The 20,478-nt window shown below is 37.7% G+C and overlaps 1 protein-coding gene and 1 long non-coding RNA gene across 2 annotated transcripts; one reads left to right on the top strand and one right to left on the bottom strand.

Annotated features, from left to right (window-relative positions):
- Window positions 1-4,013: 4,013 nt before the first annotated feature.
- On the bottom strand, window positions 4,014-4,769 carry LOC136260405 (histone H1.0-like). Its single transcript, XM_066054125.1, has one exon. The coding sequence runs from the start codon at window positions 4,688-4,690 to the stop codon at window positions 4,157-4,159; it is 534 nt and encodes a 177-aa protein (XP_065910197.1). The 5' UTR covers window positions 4,691-4,769; the 3' UTR covers window positions 4,014-4,156.
- A 611-nt stretch (window positions 4,770-5,380) lies between these two features.
- On the top strand, window positions 5,381-5,820 carry LOC136260406 (uncharacterized). The gene is made up of 2 exons (XR_010703527.1): window positions 5,381-5,501; window positions 5,555-5,820. It is a non-coding gene; the product is annotated as an uncharacterized lncRNA (long non-coding RNA).
- Window positions 5,821-20,478: the final 14,658 nt, after the last annotated feature.

Here is a 20,478-nt window from a genome sequence, read left to right as displayed (position 1 = left end):
CTCTGCATACGATTTGGCTAAGTAGCAAGTTTCATCCGGTCCTTTGTGTGGAACACGAAATGTTAAAAATAAATTTTGCATCAGTTGCGAGGTACTGAAAACGATATTTCTGTGAAGACAACAATCGTGCCTCCGGTTTCATGGTGGATCTAGCAATGAGATACTACAATAACCATCCCACAATGGTAGGGGGATTGATTTGTAGAAGTTGATTGCGGACCCTAACTATAGTTAAATATGCATGCATGGGAACTGCATGTTCTTATTGATCATTGCATGATGCCAGATGGCTCAAATTTCGCTTACGTTTAGATACTGCATGTTGACCATATAACTAGCTATAAACTAGGAAGAGAGTATAGTCATGCAGCACTGCATGAGAATTTAAATTGCTGATAAAGAATTTAAATTGCTGATAAAACTAATTCCAGAGTATGCTATGCTATAAAAAGTTTTGCCATGAATTAAGAGCATGGCTTTAATAACTAGCCATTATTTTTGTCAAGCTAAAGAAATTTATCTAATTGTGAGTTTCAACACATGACTTAGCTAACTGTGATAAACTGAATGTTCTATTAGAGTGCTGTGAACATACGCTGCAGAGACTTTCAGTATTATAACCTTAAGTATGCACGCTGTTCACACTGACAAAACTGATGATTATCACAACTATCATCTGACTCTCTCACTGCATGCATGGATGTTGCTGTGCATGTTTTATAGGATGGCAGTAGATGCATGAGCCTATAATATTGATTTGTGCCAGATAGAATTTAAAACATAATAAACTGGTATCATGCATGCATTAGCATGCAAGATAACATTGGTCAATTGTCCAGTATATAGCTATACTTATCCTTTTTTGACAATTTACATGCACTTATATAATTACCACCGAAAAGATGTGCATGTGCTACACTTAGCTTTTTGTAAAGCTTTCGATAGTGTACCGGCCCCATATAATAAACTCTTACAGAAATTAATGGCAGTTGGAATTCATGCAGGAAATCTGTGGCTATTCTTAAAGTTCTATACCTCTTCAACCATCAAAAATGTGCTATAATGCATGGCAGTCATTGCATGGCAATAGTGTTACATTGTTGCCAGAAGGATTCTAGAATAGTATTACATGTACATCTATAGCTATAGATGCGTATACACACCTAACATAAAACACCATGCAACTAAATTACTTGTACTCTTAGAGGAAACAAATTCAAATCTCATATGTAACACAAATTATTTACTAAGGGGCTGAACAATGCACTTCTTTCAAAGGATATTACACAAAGTTATGAATCAAACTTTATAAGATTTTGCTTGTCATAGCCAACCTAGGATATATCACAAGGCCTTAACACTGCACAAATTTGCAGTGTTAAATCTAAAGTGTGCAGTGATAAATGTGATTTTGTATAGTGTTAATTTATAGGGCAAGATTATGTAACATGACTACATATCATGTATACAAACAATACTCTATTATTCTGCATGAAATCACTCTCAGATTCAGGGTCTGATTTTCAAAAATTTCCCATGGAAGCATTCCCCCAGACTCTCCTAATTTACATGTTATAGTGTTGGACTGTTCGCACATCAAGTATATGGCTGCTTTCTTCTACATAGTACAATGTAGTTACGCCCAGACATTTTAAAAAGATTACGTCTGCCCTGAATTAATGTGCACTTCACCAGAAAGCTGCTTCCTTTGAGTCAGTTACTTGAGAAAGTGTGCAGTGTTGTAAACAAAAGTTATTTTAGGCACTGAATATAAGGAAGTTTGGTGCTCTCTACTATACAGTTGTATGATGGAACCATTGCTGCAGATGATCGTGCTAGAGTCCCAAGTTTTTCTATTCAATATATGTTCTATAATACTAGCAACATATACCCCAATTAAGTGATTAGACACCTCTGCTACTATATATTATGAGATCACGATGAGTTTCTGTTTTAGGTATGGTGGATAGAATGTTGTAATGGTGGATAGATTTGATCTTATACTCCAGCTGTAAACTAGTGAATTAAGGGCAGGTCATCTTGAAGATGCATGATTGTGATCGGATGAGTCACAAATATCACTTTGTATCAAGTTTTGTATCACCTGCAAAAGAAATAAAATTGAAAACAGAACTTGGTTGGGGACAATGAGTTAATTGACTTAGTATATTACCTCCTAGAAGTATAGGTCTGAATGCATGACTTTAATATCCAAACTGCAGTGGAGAGATTACTCTGGTGATATGATCAATAATTTGTGTAGATTAGCTGCTCGAGTATCTTAGATGAATTACATATAGTAGCGATGTTGATCTGACATAGCTTGTAAGAATAGGTGCTCTGTAAAAATATGGTATAATGCAATTCCAGAATGCATCACTGAAGTGGTAAAGTATGTTTATGGAGAATGTAAGTGAGTATACATAATGAAAAGGTTTGAAAAGTGCTGCTGCACGGTATTTTAGGTACAATTCCAAGCCTTGTTAGGATCCGTGTTGTTAGGGCATGATAAGCATATAAAGTACTATTATTTATTATTAGCACTTTACAGTGACCATGCAGCACTGAAAGTCTGACAGCAACATGTGCTGCAGCTTTAGGATTATCTAACCGTGGGGCTGAAAACCGTGATAAAGATCAAGATACTCTCACTCTAATAAAGCAGTCACTCTAATAGAGCAGTCACAGTATTATAGCAGTGTGTAGCGAGCTATGTAAGAATTTTTATATATAGTTTATCAACTATAAATGCGTAGTTGGTGAGGTGGGCAGCTGTTGTCAGCTGGCTGTGACGTTTTAATTTTTTTTGGTCTCACCTCACCAACAATATAATGCCTCAGCTGATTTCTGCTCCTGGTCAGCCCCCCTCATATCAACTACTTAATTCCTCCACCACTGACTAGGCCTATTTCTAATTCCAATAGCATTAACACCAACTGTGTCAAAAGCAACTCATGCAACTATACATATAATTGGATATGTATACATGGCAGGGGTCGGACTGCATATGTATATTTCTCTTGTCCATGCAGTCACAATTATTTTCTTCGAAACCTTATTTCATCAATGTATCCAGTGGTGAGTAATAAAATCATCTTTATCCTTGACCTCATGTTTTCTTTTATTACCAACCTATAGTCCCACTGAGTCTGAGGGATTTTCTTCTGTATTCTTCATGTTTTGGTTACATGTTTCTTACTCCCTGTATTCCCAGGCTTATTTAAGGACCATGTACACTTCACAATCAGATCCACCTACAGCTACAAATTACAGCATATAACTCTGGAATGCATGCGCATCTACCGGTATACTAGTTAGTATAGTGCAGCCGTACTATTGTTCAATACATTACTTTATAAACCATGAACTAGCTGTGTCCTAGCTGTTACAATCAATTATGCTTATATCTAATAATCCATGAAGCTTATCCTTTTCTATGCCCATGTATAGGTAGTATGATGATGTAACAAATCATCTGCTGTACCTAAATTAGTTTTGATTAGCTACTTGCATGTCATTTTTAGCTATAATTCAATATTATACAGTACAGGATACTGGTGGACCTGTACAATCTGTATTAAGTGCATGCTATAAGCTGGTATAATTTTGTGCGATGAAAACATTTAAATAATACACACTATACTGTAAAATAAATTGACATAGCTAAATTCCAAGGCTTTTGTGGTTTCTAGCTAGAATAGCATTACCAGTATATGGTGATATTGAAATACTATATTGATTGAAACCACTAAAACAACAAAATTGCGCGCTATAAAAATAAAGTGTAGATGGAATGGAGCCCCCTTAGACACATCCTGATTAAAGAAACAAGGTGGAAGTACAGCAAAGTAGCCACAAAGTTTACATTACAGCACGCTGGAGTCATGATGACCTTTTAAAATATTCATTTATACTGTTATATACCAACACCAGTAGTATGCCAGCAATAATTCCTCATTAACATAGCTATTCACTACTACCTATTGGAGATTTATGCTGCAACTTTCAAAATGTGAACTATAGAATTGTTTAAGTGATAAAAAATCTGTAGACATATACACACAATATACATTGAATAAAACGATAAACAATTTTTTTTATGAGTAGAGTTTATCTAAAGCTGTTCATGTTGATTAGTTGTTTCCTTTAAACAAGTTTACTTCTTGGCGACCTTCTTGGCAGGTGCCTTCTTCTTTGTCTGTGTCTTCTTGGGCTTTGGTGACTTCTTTGTCTGAGGTTTCTTGGTGGCAGGCTTCTTCTTCTTGGGAGTGGATGGTTTCTTCTTCTGTGTTGTTGTTGTCTTTTTCTTTGGAGTAGTCTTCTTCTTGGGCTTGTCACCTGTCTTCTTCGTCTTCTTTGCTGCTGGCTTTTTGGTAGGAGTCTTCTTTTGTGTCTTCTTCTTTTCCACTGGTTTCTTGGCGAGCTTGAATGAGCCAGAAGCTCCAGTTCCTTTGGTTTGGACCAGTGCACCGTTTTGCACCATACGCTTTATGGCAAGGCGAACGCGGGCTTCGTATCCATCACCAACTTTGTAATTGGCGCCAATGTACTTAACAATTTTCTGCCTGGAGCAGCCACCCCTCTCCTTGATAGCAACAATTGCGGCGGTAATCATGTCGGCATACTTGGGATGTTGAGCGGGAGCCTTAGGCTTCCTTGCAACCTTCTTCTTCTGTTGGTCGGTTGACATTCTTCTTGATCTGCGCTTGAATTTATCCCTCTAAGACGAGAAAAGCCTTCACAGTAGTTAAAATCGGCGCCGACACTCCCACCTCACTTTTATACTATTGCGCGTATTTGCCGGATGATAGCGTACATACCATATCACGTGATAGGATCAATTGGCTGTTGCGGCATTCGAGGTGTGTCTACTCGTGAAGTTTGAGCGAGTATAATTGTTGTACAACCAGAGACTTGAAGACATTGATGCAGTAAAACTATAGCGCATAGTTTGTTTTGTAAATGTCCACTTGTTTATACCAATCGGATTTCGTTTAAGATGCTTTTGAAGCGACAACGTAAAAAATTTGTGTATCGCTACAACAAAGTGTCAGACAAAAGCTGCTCTATTTTCGTTTTGAGGGCATAGATTACTACAGCTTTTGGTAAGCAGAAAGTGTAAGTATATAGCAACTGCATGTACATGTTTTAAAGCTATCCAACTTTTTACCGGGGAGTTAGGTTGAATTAAATGTGAAAGTGTAAACACAACTATTTTGTAAGCCATCTTCCATTGGAAAGAAAACAATCCAAATTAGAAGACTACCAGGCCTCGATAGCAGTGTTTTAGTAGCTGTATAGTGTTTTAGGACATTACTAACCAGAATTAGATGGTAATGAGTCGGGTGCGTTAAGTCCAAGGCTGGTTTTTTTGGGCCACTGTGATTCACTCTAGTAAGCGCTACGTAGACGTAATTATGTACTCAACTCCCGCCATCCAGGTTTGCGTTTCCTTTCCTTCAGCAGTAAAGAAATAAGACATGTATTGTTCTGTGTTTGAGGTTAGTTAATGTTACAGGCACTATAGTACTGTGGTTGTTTTTCACTCCAACAGAAATGATATGTACTTTTCATGTCTGAACACTGTTAGTCATGAGCCTAGATATGGTATATGGAGTTGTATCAGTGATAAGGTACTTTATGATGGTGGATTATCAACCTGTGATTATGTGGAGTTTTTGACTGACCATGTATAATAACTGCAAGTTGAGTAGCTGTGATATGTTATATGTGCACCACCCACTTTTGTAGCTTTTGTTCATGTGAAATTTTAACCTTAGCTTGTCATCTAATATGATGCAATTAATAATTTTGTTCTAATGTTGGTTTTGAATTCTTACGTTAAACTGGGTATGGTGGAATCTATATAACGGACACTATGAGACCAGTTAGTTTTGGCACATTTGCAGTAGTTATGAGGAGGTTGTCCTTGTTCAGACATTACTTGTGTAGGGACCTCAAGCTATACTGCACAATGTCTTTTACTTGACAGATTTTTTGAGAAGGTCTTGTCATCAGTCTGCAATTATTAATTTTAATGTTCTATTGAATCATCTTTGATACAAAATAAAGTATCACTAGTTTTCAATACTAACAGAATATCTTATGGTAATGTCCAATGCTCCGTGTATATAGAGAAGTAAAAATCACTAGTATTTTATGCAGTGGAACCAGTCCAATCATGATCACTCAATCTGGTCATCTCTAGCAATCCATTTACTTAACTTAATATGCTAATGCCCCAAATGTAGCTCTTGGTGCACGCCTTGGTTTTAATTATTTCAGGTCAAATTTAGGCCTGGCCCAGACTACTATCTGGTCATCCAGGTCACTTCCAGGTCAGTAATACTGACCTGGTTTCAACCCAGATACCCACAAAAGTATTGTACCTATAGTGGCTATCTGTCTATTCTGGTTATCTTGTGCCAAATTTCTTAAACCTAATGTGTAGGTCACTTATGGCATATTTAGGTAGGAATTGGTGACTATATTATAAATTCAGTTGCTAACTAGACAGGTAAGTTTTATAATTATATAGCAATCAGTCAGTGGGGATGGTTCCACGTAAGTTTGCAGAGAGTAAAGCACATTTCCTATAAGTGGATATGGCTTTGTGCATACCCACTAAATTCAGCATGATAAATTACATGGTTCCGTATATGCCTACAGGCAGTATCACACATTCCCAATAAGTGGACGTACCTCACAAAAGAAGCCAGGACTAGAATATGCACAATAATAATGAATTAGTAAGTGTGGCTCCACATGAGTGCCTGCAGACTACAATGGACAACAGACATAGTTTTGTGCATAGACTGCATACCCACTGGTGGCTCCACGTATACCCATAGGAGGCGATTCTGGGGGGGGGATATGCCTCTCCCCTCAAAAAATAAGATTTGAAAAATATTGGGGGAAAGTTGCAGTATGGATTGGCATTTTAATTTTTAGCATGAATTTTAGGCTGTTTTCAAGCCATCAATTTGCAAAAATTCGGGGGTACAACCCCCAGACTCCCTTGAAATTCACAGCCTTAAAACAATGTTCATGCTGTGCCCTACTTGGCCCCCTGTAGGTCAGGTCTAGAATCGCCACTGCGTATACCTACATACATACAGTTACACATAGTCCCAATAAATGGGTGCGGCTCATGAAAGTACAGCTGGACTTGACTATGATGCTTTAATTCCACATCATCAAACTGATTTATTCATCTGGGTCAGACCCAGATATTTGTAAAGTTGGCCGGACAAAATGTAAGCCGGGTGACCCCACCCAGTTTCAACCTTGATAGATATATATCAAGTAAAGCTGTAATATTTGCTTAATGTTTATCTTTCATATATAGAACAAGTACACGAAAAAAATTGGAATTTTCAACTAGAGTAGGGACTATAGCACATCGATAAAAAGTACTGAAACAAGTTGGAGTAGTCCATGATATTAAATCACTGTAAAACAATAAGAAGTGTTATATCCCTACTGTGCTCAAGATACCATAACGGAAATGCACAGTAGGGATATAACACTTCTTATTGTTTTACAGTGATTTAATATCATGGACTACAACTTGTTTCAGTACTTTTTATCGATGTGCTATGGTCCCTACTCTAGTTGAAAATTCCAAATTTTTTCGTGTACTTGTTTGTTAACTTTTTTTGTAAATAATTTTATTATGACTAGTGAACCCACGCATACCGCATCTGAAAAGGCACCGCGCGCCCCAGCTATATCAATTATCGTGTGAAAAGTGAAGTATCCATTATGCTTCGTTGTCAGCTATGTTCAACCCGTTATACAGCATTTCGAATCAAGAACTGTTTGAAAAATACCTCCACAATCCACGCTGCCAAAAGAAAGAAATCGTGCCGCACGCCCCAGTCATATTAATTATCGTCTGAAACGTGAAGTATACATTACGCTTCGCTGTCGGCTATGTTCAACCATTATGCAGCAGTACGAATCAAGAACTGTTTGAAAAGCACCTCTGCATATCAAAATAGCCTCGATGAAAAATACGGATGATTTCCGTTTCGAAGGGAAGCTATCACGTGCTCGCGCCAAATCGACACCTTTCCCTGTCAGCAAAGATGAATGGGACACAAAGGAGGACACTAGTAAGTCCATGAAGAATGCATTGTACGTACTGCGGTATGCCAAAAGGCACCTGTCAGGCTGAAGCGACATCAAACAGTGAAAAATCAAGCCTGTAGCCTTAGCCGTTATCGAGTTACGCTTGTCTGAAGGCATCAGTCAGTCAGTTACTCAGTCAGTAGAAAATTCCGTTGAATAAAAAAATTAAAATTCCGTAGCAACTTGTTGAAAGCATTTCGGGTCGATCTGAAAGCTTGTTTGGACTTAGTTTTACCTCACCAATACTGCCTCATCGTCGTAAGGGAAAATTGAGGCTGATTTTTGGGTGATATTATTTCGTGGGCCACGCCTACTCCTTTGTGGTCCCTACTATACAGTTACTATCGTACTGTATGATTAGTGCAAGATAAATGTTGAATATTTTAATATCCAAAATTATGTTCAAACTTTGGTTAATATCAATTTGGACAAAATACATCTAGATTATGTAGGTCATGGGTTACTGAATAAGTGTTGTGACTGCTGTACACAGTTTTTGACATGATGTTGTTCAAGCTCTGCTAGTGAGAGATGTCTACTATATAGTAGTTAGCCCTAATTTATAGCATACTATTACTTACCTACATCCCTTGCTCTATAGGTTTCTGTAACTAATATAGACAGGTCAATATGGGGAGTACAAATACTTGTAGCTGTTATGTGTGCAGTGGACCATGGTTGCCTTCAGGACGTGTATCCTTAGTGGATTTCTTGTTCTTAAAATTCATGCTAGTGTAGTAAAAAATTAATTTAAAAATATATCCATTGATAAAAGTAGTGAAACAAGAGATGATGGTAGCTACAGAGAAAATCCCTACTTGGCATTGTAACAATGTGGCTTAGTTGGCATGTTTTCAGTCTTTCAATGCCGAAATAGAGATTTTCTCACATTGCTACAATGCCAAGTAGGGATTTCTCTCATAGCCACCATCTTCTCTTGTTTCACTACTTTTTATTACTGGAACCATACTTTATTCATTTTTAAATTTATTGCACTAATTAATGACTGCAACTTTTTTTGTTAAGAGCATATATAGCTATAAAATACACATGTGGCAGTGACTGCTATATTAGAGTGTCTCAATCTTACTACAGTGCTATGTACACGGTAGATTAAGCTAAGGGGTGTGGTACAATTCTATGAAGCGAGATTGTTGAGAGGCGTGACCTCATCACTGATCATTAGAGGTGTGGTGACATGCTCTGATTATTTAAGGGTGCATGGCCCGTTGTAATCTTTTAATATAAGCCCAGCTTAGCTGCTACCTGATACTACCAAGGATACTACAGTCCATTAAGTAGTGCCTCAAATAGTTTCGTGGTGTCTAAATGTGCTCCTTCAAAGAAAGTGTCAATACGGAAAATTACTGCCTTGATATGGTTTTCTAAAAGAAGACGACCATTAATTGAAGATAAAAGGAATGGCAAAGTACAGAAGGCAAGTATTCGTCTGAAATCTCAAAAGGCAAATCCCACCCGTGCATTTGTTGTTGTGGCATAAAATGTTGACCATGTGCTGCTTCGTTTGGCCTCTAGCCTAGTGACTGTGGTCAGGCAGACCAAAATCGAGTTTTGACAAGTTTTTTTTGTTTTTTTTTAAATTCTATATCCAGCCGCCTGTAAGCGTTTTCTTGTTTTTAACTCTGTTTGATGTTGAATGGGATAAGACTATTCCATAAAGGTGATTTTTGTCCCGTGACAACTGTGTGTATTTCTATGATGGTTTTTAGATGTAGCATTTTAGCCACACGCATCACTTTAGAGGGGAACCCTACTAAACAGTACTACTATACTGTTTGATGCCTTGTTGTGTTTTAAGAGCTTATGTGATAGTAGAAAAAGTATGGCATACTTATCAAACTCGATAAATAAAAGTGGTCATAATAGCGTGTATAGTATAATCTTGTGGTTTTGTTTAACAGTTCCTCAGTTATAGAATGCCTATTATGTGTCAATCATGTAAAGCCTTGGGATTAGTTTTCAAACGCTGTTCACAAGTTTTTGTTTGGTTTACTGTTTAACAAAGACAAGGTTGCTAGAGCAATTATAATGGCATGTGCAGGAGTATTATTCTATAAACATTCTCCAAAAGATTTGTCGTTGGTCAATAATCCAAGGAGACCTACCCAAGTATTAAATCGTTATCGAGCTCATTTCAGTAGCTTTTGTCACATGAGTCACAGCAAGTTGCCATCCCATCATACCAATCACCACATAACACTGTTACTTCTATCTATAAGGTGTGTTGTAATATCCACCTTTTTGCTGGGTTAATGATGATCTGGCAATCAATTGTGTTTGGATATCTATGGGCTCACTTGATACCTATCCCATAATTTAAATCCTTAAAATGTCTTACTAGTGATCAGAATGAAATGATAGATTTCAAAAACACTAGTTGAACTGCTCTGTAAACAATCACTACTGTTTGTCAACATATTCCCTACTGATATAGTGTTATCACTCCATGGATAGTTGCACATGTTGGTATAGATTCAGGTACCAACTGGTAACTAGGGCTGGGACGAATATTGAAATTTACCTTCGAATATTCGCTAATAAAATGTTCGAATATTCGAAGCTTCGGTGTTAGTTTTCAAGTTGTAGGTTTTCTTGTATTTATGCACATCCTTCTTAGGTTTGTAAGCATTTGGAAAGTGCATAGCAGCAGTACTGAATGACGCGATCGATCGATTGCAAATGGGCGTGTCCGCAATACTGCAATCATGCACAGGTAAACACCAAGTAATGGCTAAAAGTACGCTTTCCATGCATTATCTATCACTTTATAAGGTGTTTTAAGGCTGCAACTATGGTAGCAAGCTGAACTGCGATAGTTTAAAAGTGGGCGTGGCACACGAAGATCGATCGCGAAGAGACGAACATTCATCACGCAAGAGGAATAACAGCTGCAATAAAGATAACCACGTTTATTTGTAATTCTTTCATAGACTATGAGTGCATTACGAAGCTTCGAAGGATACTTTTATAATTCGAAGTTTACTTAACCTTCGAACTCACGAAGCATTCGAAGCTTCGTCCCAGCCCTACTGGTAACTCCCCAAAATTTTTATTGCACTGCCACTTATATAATGCTGAAGTTACCATGGTTACATGTGGTTGTATGGTCTCAAAGTATGTCAAAAATGTCTCTAACTAATAACTGTATGATAGTACCGTATGGAGGGAAATTTTGGCGCCGTTAAAATTTGGCGAATTTGGCGATTGACCATGAATTCGCCAAATTTTCCCCAATCCAAATATTTTGGTGACGAAGAAAATAGCAAACCAAGCCTCGAACTAATCAATTTTCTACTCAACCAAAGGATAGTGGGCCAGGCATTACGCTAGAGCTAAGCCTGCCTCTACTACCTCACTAGGTAGCTAGTTACTGTACATGTGGTATCCTCAAACTTCAACTCGAAACGGGCATGACAAGTATAGCGAGTCCTACCATATTAAGTACGATATTCACTATTCCAGAGGGTGTAGATCTACTGTCTATATAGTATTACCTTTTAGTTGGTAGCTGACTCCAGGCGCCGAATCACTGAGAGGCGTGGCACTCCAGTTCTCGCTTCAGGCACAGCAATTAGTGATCTAATTAATTCAATACGGCGTGCGCTTTGCTAACAATTCGCCAAATTTTATTTCGCCAACAGTGATATTTTGCTTGATTCGCCAAATTTTCCCCCCCTCCAAAGTTTCCCTCCGTACGGTATAAGGAGAAAATTGTTTTGTGGCAATACATATAGCTATACAGAAACTAGTTGCTGTCTGCACAGATAGTACAACTTCACAATTAGCAGTTCTGGTAACGGGTACTTGTATAGCAGATGCATGAATCTTGATGTAGATATTTAAAAAGTGTTTTTAAAATTAACATTTATATAGTGTACTCCCTTGGACATCATGTGTGGTGTGCTAAATGATTACAGTTATACAGTACTTGTCTAACACATTCGTATCTTATATCTATATGTATGCACATACACATTTTCAATGTAATTTGTGATCGATCTGCAAGAATCCCATATGTTAGCGCAAGCCCAATTTTACAGTAGAATGCAATAAACACAATGGGTGAAGTATTTATGAAATTGAAGAAAAAAATTTGAGATTTTTTTGAGCACTTGTTTCACAATGAAGGAAGGTGATATCAGCAAAAACTATGGAAGCATTGTGATCCCCAAAGCAAGAAGAGTTTGAAAATCTTTGTTTCGTGTCAGTACTCCCAAGGAGAAAGAAGATATGAGTGTTAGTTTGCCTCATTAGATGAGCGGTTCATTATCGGTTTTTTTCTCACGTTTTTGCCTTCACCCAGCTTGTAGGAAAGGTTTAAAAGACAAAACTTACCCAGCAATGGTTTCGCTTGTTAATGGAGAATCCGATGGTGAAAATTACATCTTGGTAGAGGACTGCATTCGGAAGTTATACCATTTATTTAAGCACCTGTAGTTTATTTTCCGTATCGTCACTGTACAAATTGATTGTTCTGCTGTTGCCACTTTGTAGCACTGTAACTTTGAAACTTCTTGGCTTCTTGAGCTGAAACTTCTGTTGGCTATTCCTTTGTCTATCTAGATAAAGAAAATGTAATAAAATGGAATTCAAAAAAAGCACTAACATAATATGGGGTTCCTGTAGATCTGTCATTAACCTGAATTATTTCAATATCTCATCACTGCATCATAATACTGTAAGAATTGTATTCCTCCGAACAGACTGACTTTCACTGCTAGTGTGAAAAAAAATTTTATCACAAAAGTGACTTCACTCTAGTGATATTGTTGTCAAGCAAGATTATCCTGTTCCAATTCTTTGGGTCAATGTGCAGTTGTCTTAGTGAACAGGTGTGTGTGTGCGCAGGTGTGTGTGTGTGCGTAGGTGTGTGTGTTCGCATGTGTGTGTGTGTGTGCGCAGGTGTGTGTGTGCGTGCGTGTGTGTGTGTCTGCAGGTGTGTGTGTGTGTGTGTGTGTGTGTGTGTGTGTGCAGGTGTGTGTGTGTACAGGTGTGTGTGTGTGCAGGTGTGTGTGTGTGCAGGTGTCTGTGTGTGTGCAGGTGTCTGTGTGTGTGCAGGTGTCTGTGTGTGTGCAGGTGTCTGTGTGTGTGCAGGTGTCTGTGTGTGTGCAGGTGTCTGTGTGTGTGCAGGTGTCTGTGTAATGTCTGTGTGTGTACATGTGTGTGTGTGTATGTGCAGGTGTGTGTGTGTGTGTGTGTGTGTGTGTGTGCAGGTGTGTGTACAGGTGTGTGTGTGTGTGTGTGTGTGTGTGTGTGTGTGTGTGTGTGTGTGCAGGTGCGTGCGTGTGTGTGTGTGTGTGTGTGTGTGTGCGTGCGTGCGTGCGTGCAGGTGTGTGTGTGTGCAGGTGTGTGTGTGTGTAGGTGTGTGTCTGTCTGTCTGTCTGTCTGTGTGTGTGTGTGTGCATGCAGGTGTGTTTCTGTGTGTGCGTGTCTGTGTGTGTAGGTGTGTGTCTGTGTGTGCAGGTGTGTCTGTGTGCAGGTGTGTGGTGTGTGCAGGTGTGTGTGTGTGTGTGTGTGTGTGTGTGTGTGTGTGTGTGTGTGTGTGTGTGTGTGTGTGTGTGTGTGTGTGTGTGTGTGTGTGTGTGTGTGTGTGTTCCTAGTTCACTGCCTATAATGTTACTGTTGTTGCCTTTTGCAGTATTATTTACATACCAACCATCCACTCAGCTATATTAATGGAACCTAGGGTTAATCAGGCAAGTAAATGCCAATTGCGCATACTTCACACAACAAGTGAAGTTTGTCATCACATGAGCTGTGAGGTAATAATTGAAGATTTGCTTGTTCCAAATCACAGAACCTGTAGGAACCCCAGTTTATTACGTAAAATAAAAGTATTACATGATGTTGATTAATATCTGTTCAAGCTCATATGACTGTTTCAGCGTTGAAACAGGGTCACTACTGCTGACGTGGATGACCTGGTCAGACCCGAATGTGACCCAGATTAATTAAAAGTGAGGCGTGTGCCAAGAGCTACATTTTGAGTGCTGATCAGTGCGTTAAGCACCAGGATGTCTATACTTAACAATGTTAATCAGTGGGCATGATTTCACGTAAGTTTGCAGAAAGCAAGGTACATTTCCTACAAGTGGGTGTATCTTTGCACATACCTAGCACACCATAATTAAAAACACTATGATACATTCCTGATATAAAGTGGGCGTGTCTCATGAAGAAGCTGACCTAGACCATATCTAGTAAATAACAATTGATTAGTGGGTGTGGCTCCACGTAAGCCAGCAGGCAGCTATGGGCATGGTTTTGTGCATACCTGTAGACTTTAATATCACCAATAAATGGGCGTGGCTGCAGGCAGTTGTCCGATAAGTGGGCATGGCTCACAAAAGAAGCTGGGTTGCATCAGGACTTGACTATGACACGTTTATACACTACCGTACCATCCAACTAATTAATTTGCTTTACACGTGATCCAATTCGGGTCAGACCCAGATAATTTTTGAAGCAGGTCAGACCCAGATGACCCGGACAAAATGTAACACGGGTGACCCGACCTGGTTTCAACACTGGACTATTTGTTAACTATTAGAAGGTAAGTCTTGTCAAGAGTTCAATGTAATAAAATGAACACTTGAATTGTTTCCTGTGCTTGGTGATTTTAACATCCTTGCAGTACAGCCCTTATAAAACACATTGTAGTTTGGTCTATGACTCAGACTTGAAGAGATGCATACTACAATAGAGGCCCTATATGCATACAATGTACTCTACACAGCATACAAAACTAACAGTAACAAATGAAGCATTCTACTGTAGAGTTGCTGTTAATTTTTGTGAAATTTACTAAGTTGACCACTTAGAAATTTGGAAAATAACCAAACAGTTAATTTCAACCAAGAGAACTCATGAGCAAGTTATTTTGAATACAATGAAACCTGTCTTAATGGCCAAAGGCCAACGATAAAATTCCCATTTGGAAATTTATACAGTTCCAATGCAGCCATCCTGCTTGTATATTAAGGTCCTAATATTTGACCCGTTGGTGGCTGGCTACTGTATCTTTTGTACTTAGTGAATGTGTACAACAAATATGCCACTGTTTTCCTAGCATTTTGCATAACTAGACAATTCTGCCATCATATTGACAACATCAGGGATCTACTTGAGTCTTGTAAAGACTTATCAAACTATGTGATATTTGCAAATCACCCATAAATAGGATAGGCACATTGTTGATTCACAGAATGTATTTTTAAATTTAAAGGATTGTAATTCACCAGCCCTGGCAACTACGTACATGTACAGAATTTTCACCTGATGGTGGTCCTTAAGAGTATCTAGTGACCAAGGTGATCCTTGTAGGGTTTCCTGTCTGAATTTTTCACTAGAGTGTGCGATATGAGTATTAAAATATCTATGCCCAATTCTTCAGTATTAAGTACTTTTTATAAGGAATCACACATTTCATCACATGATATCATTATCAAACAGTACGGTAGTACTATTTAAGTAGGGTTTACATCAAAAGTGACGCATGCTGCCATTTTGTTTATTTGTTGTCCACAATGTTTATTGCTAAACTTGTAATGGCCACATGTTTTGGCTGTGAACATTTGTAAATATAGAATATTTGATAGTTACTGCTGGCAATCTTTATTCCAACCAGCGTTGAAACCGGGTCGGGTCATCCGGGTCACATTTTCGGGTCTGACCCGGTTTACAATTTATCCGGGTCTGACCCGGATTGGATCACGTGAGAAACGAAATTGTTCGTTTGACGATGTGGAACTTATAAACGCTATCGCATAGCTCTTTCGTGAGCCACACCCACTTATCGCATTACCAACATATGCTCAGCCACGGCTATTTGTTAGTAAGTGCAGTATGTAGCACGAAACTGAGGGTATCTATGGTGAGGGGTAGCTATTGTCAGTAGATAAAGACCTTTTTTTTTTTTTTTTTGATCTTCAACCTACAGCTAGGCTGAAGTTGCAATATTTACTCAACACGAATCGAACGCTCAAAATGTAGACTCGTTCGCTCGCCCGAGACTAGCCAAAACACGTCTCGGCTTTAATTAATCCGGGTCACATCCGGGTCTGACCCGGATTGCTATCCGGGTCAGTGGGTCATCCGGGTCAGCAGTAGTGACCCGGTTTCAACGTTGATTCCAACCCACCAGCCTTAATTTTTTACTGCAAGGTTCACTAATTGACTTCCAAGTATAAATACTCAGTGTCGGTATCCATATACGTCTATCTCTGGAGGTACTATCTATGCGGTATCAAAACACACTAATACTATATCACAACTACTTGGAATCATATCAAACCAAGGTATCATCCACCATTTGACCCATAAGCCTATCCACTCAAACTTAACACATTACGTACAGCATGTGGACTATTTCATTACTTGCAGCTAGCTAAAAGTTATGCAATAGTTTTACAGTGAAAACTGCCAATACCACCAAATACCAAAAAAGTTTTACAGAAGTGTTGAAGACTATAAAATTTGGGTTTTCACCTTTTGGTGCTCAGAGAAGCATCATTAGGGAAACAGTCACAGGTTGGAATAGATATAGTGTATACTAGAGCCGAAGCAAATATTGCAAGTACTAAGGTACTTGTTAAGAGATTAATTGGTAAATTTAGTACTTTAGTACCATGTGATTCATTTGTCTAGTTCATGTGATCATAAAAAAATGACACATGCAATGAAAACAGTGAAATTTTATTCGTAAAATTCAATAAACTTTGCTTGTCAAAAACTAGTGTACCATATATGGCATTGCTTGAAATGTTTATAGTCTGGTATATCATGTTACATAGGACTGATAACCAGTATTAGTGATAACTCAATTGTCACATTGGAGAGTACTCGAATACTATTGATCCCTATAGTATGACTCGAAGTTACAGTACATTGTGTACTTCTCAAAAATTGTTTGAGTGAATACTGTAATGAAAAAAAGTGGCGGGAGAAAAATTGATGCATTTAAAGTGCTTGAGTATACCATACGGACTTTTTACAAATCCTTTTGCATGTGATTCATTAAACCCCTGTTTTTTTCCATTATACTTTCCCATTTTACTTTCCCTTTTCTCTTGTGCAGTTGATGAATCACTAATCATATGCCATTGCTATAAACAGTCACTAAATTGTTCTTCCAAAACAAAACCCATGTATGTTATTAAAGTTTTGTTTTATGTGCAAGCTTCCATTATTTATGGTAACAGAATGTAGACAGCATGGTTTTTTTAAAACCTTTGTGGTTTGTTGTCATAAATTTTCTAAAGTCAATAAATATATTGTGAAACAGTAGCTATACATTTTTTAGATTTCCAAAAACCTGTATGTCTTTATCAATTCATCTTTATCTACTGATATTCTCACATACATCACCACATGACAAGCTACTATACATTCATCTATATATAATTGTTATGCTGCAATGTAGAAATATACATCTAGTTGCTTAAATAACCAGTCATTGTCTTGATATTAATCCAACTGTTATACACAGGAGCATGTTGTTATGAAGCTTTACATGCAAGGTGAAACATTAAAACTTCACGATTCCTTATGGCTAGGTGGAAAACACAAGTCTGCACATGTGATATTATTAATTCCCATTTATTTCCCAACTTCCTATTTCCCATGTATTATAACAGAACAATACTACATTGCACCTTGAAAGTGTTAATTCTGTAATGTCTTAACACTTGACAGTAACATTCCATCCCAGAGCAATGATGGTGTGTATATAATCAATTAGTTCTCAGAATTAGCTGTAGCTAGGTAGTTAATTTGTAATGACAACTATATGAAAGTAGTTGATGCTTTGTGAATGAAATTTCCTTAAGCGTTTCCATAACTAACTAACTAACCATGTGGCTGTCATGTCCCCAGGATATTGGCTGTAAACATGTAGGCAGGCATACTCCCTCAAAATGCAAATATTTGAACTGCAACTGTTAGTATTATTTGAGATTGATTAATATGACCAACGTGTGCATGTATGCAACTATACTGGGATTTTTTACCTACATTCTTCATGGTATATAGTTGCATGTTTCTGACTCCCTGTATTCACAGGCTTTAACAGTAACAGTTCGGCTGCCAACAGGAAAACATCAAGGATATGGAAACGATGAACTGTACATGATTTTGCATCTTCAGTGATCCACAATGCCACACCAGCTATTGCTACTATGTTGTATAACTTGAAACTTGAGTGAGCAGCAGACAAATCCACTGCTATAGTAATAATCATTTAGCAGCCAGTAATTAGTACTGGCTATCACATACTTTGCTACACAGAGATGTGTTGTTATAATTTATATGAATATGCTCTTTATACTATTTTATGCCTGCAATACCATGGACAGTTACAAATACGTAAATTTTAACAGCTAGGCTGACTGAAATTACCTTGTTGCCTTTCTATTGACAGTGGCCTTACTACCTATTGGGGGCTGTGTAGGTGTGGCCTCTGTAAATGATGTTGTCTTAAAAATTGTGGCTACTATAAGTGAGACTTTCATTCACTCTATACCAAAAATGGACATCTGAAGGTGTCGTCTGTAGTACAAACAGTTGCAATTATACATGCATGCATGGTGTGAGAAATGTTTATAACACATTTACATAGATAAAAAGGGACTTGAGTTACAGAACTATATAATGGTGAGAGGACAACAGTGGAAGAGATGTTGACATATATGGTATTGGGTTTTCTTTCAAGTGATTCAATTAATTGCATTTGTACATAGAAACTATAAAACTTCACCATGACTTCCAATGCAGCAGCAGTGTGAGTGATCCGCATCACATCAACAACCAGAGTATACAATAATATAATACCGCATGTGTAATACGCAAGAAACCCACATTGAGTAGTCATGTCCTTATTATTATCCTATATGGATTATACATTACCAGTTGGCATTACAAGGTATAATATTTACTTTTGCCGGGACAGTATCTACTGTAAATAACAGAAACTGAATTAGTATCAGCCTGTATATATTACAGCTATAGTGCAGCATTATAACTAGTGAACATATTCATATAGATCTATAACTAATGTATCATGAGAGCTAGCAGGGATATGTAATGTATGGGATGTTAACGGTTATACCAGATGATTTATAAAGTATAATTATACCACACATTAAATTCACGACCTCTTTGAGTCAGGTTTCACATAGTTACCATCTAACTGCTTTGTTTACAGTTTTATAAAATTGTCTACAGGATAAGCAACCAGGTATTGTCTACTGTGGGATAGGTGAACTATATAATTCTAAATAATAGTAGTTATTATTTTTATAGCAAACAGAATCCCCTCCCAAGCATGCTCTGCATACACCTCTTATGGTATAGCTAGGTGAGTACTAATATAATATTCTCATTTCAATTTTGTAACACATGAAATGCAGTTAGGTTTATATAATTTCTTGTTTTTCAGTTGCATTGCATTTCAGGTTCTCTCTTCAACACTTTGCAGAACCTCTATATAACAGATACCTTGGGATCAAGAATAATTGCAAAAACTTAAACTAGACTTATCGGGACCAAAATCTTTTTCCTTCTATGCATTGTGTTCTTAATTCAGAGAGTTTTTCAGACTCACACCCTAAATGGACAAGAAACTGTCATTGTTGTTTCAAATCACTCTATGCATGCATATCATCTGTTAGGATCATGTTTCAGACATTCATTGTGTATCTTATGTGATATTTGTTGTAGTGGTTTATATGACATGCATGCATTTGGAACTGTGTGAAATTAGTTTGCACATGATCATATTTTGTCACTTTGGTAATATCAGTGAGCATGCATAGCTACTTAAGTTTAATTTTTTTTTCAAAACATGTGACTTTAAGAGGTAGCATCGATATATATATCTACAGGTCACATATTGTTTAATCTGACCTTGCACATTTCCATGCGTGTACCTGACACAGTATGCACAGTAACATATATACAAGTGTGAGGAGGAAGGAAGTATGTGGTTAGTGTATAGAGTTGAATGGCTTTAGCAAATTGGATTAAACATTCTTGGAAATCTGCAGCTAGCACTGTTACACAGATGTGTCATTTGAGCTATAAGAATTTACTGCATAATATGTATATACTATATAGCTCGACATTAGCTTGAGAGAGATAAGATACAGAGCCCTTGATCATATAAAGAAAGTACATAAGGTAGCACAACACAGTAAAAAAACAAACTATAGCAAAGGCCACTACTAATGTCTGCCACAATACTCACTATTTTTGTGTAGTGACGTTCACTACTAATTTTTGTAGTGAACGTCACTACCATGTAGTGACATTCTCAGGGTCACATACAAA

This window comes from Dysidea avara, chromosome 7, assembly GCF_963678975.1.
Source record: "Dysidea avara chromosome 7, odDysAvar1.4, whole genome shotgun sequence".
In the NCBI taxonomy this organism is placed as follows: domain Eukaryota; kingdom Metazoa; phylum Porifera; class Demospongiae; order Dictyoceratida; family Dysideidae; genus Dysidea; species Dysidea avara.
Note: the sequence above shows the minus strand (reverse complement) of the source record. Positions and strands in the feature narration are given on the sequence as shown.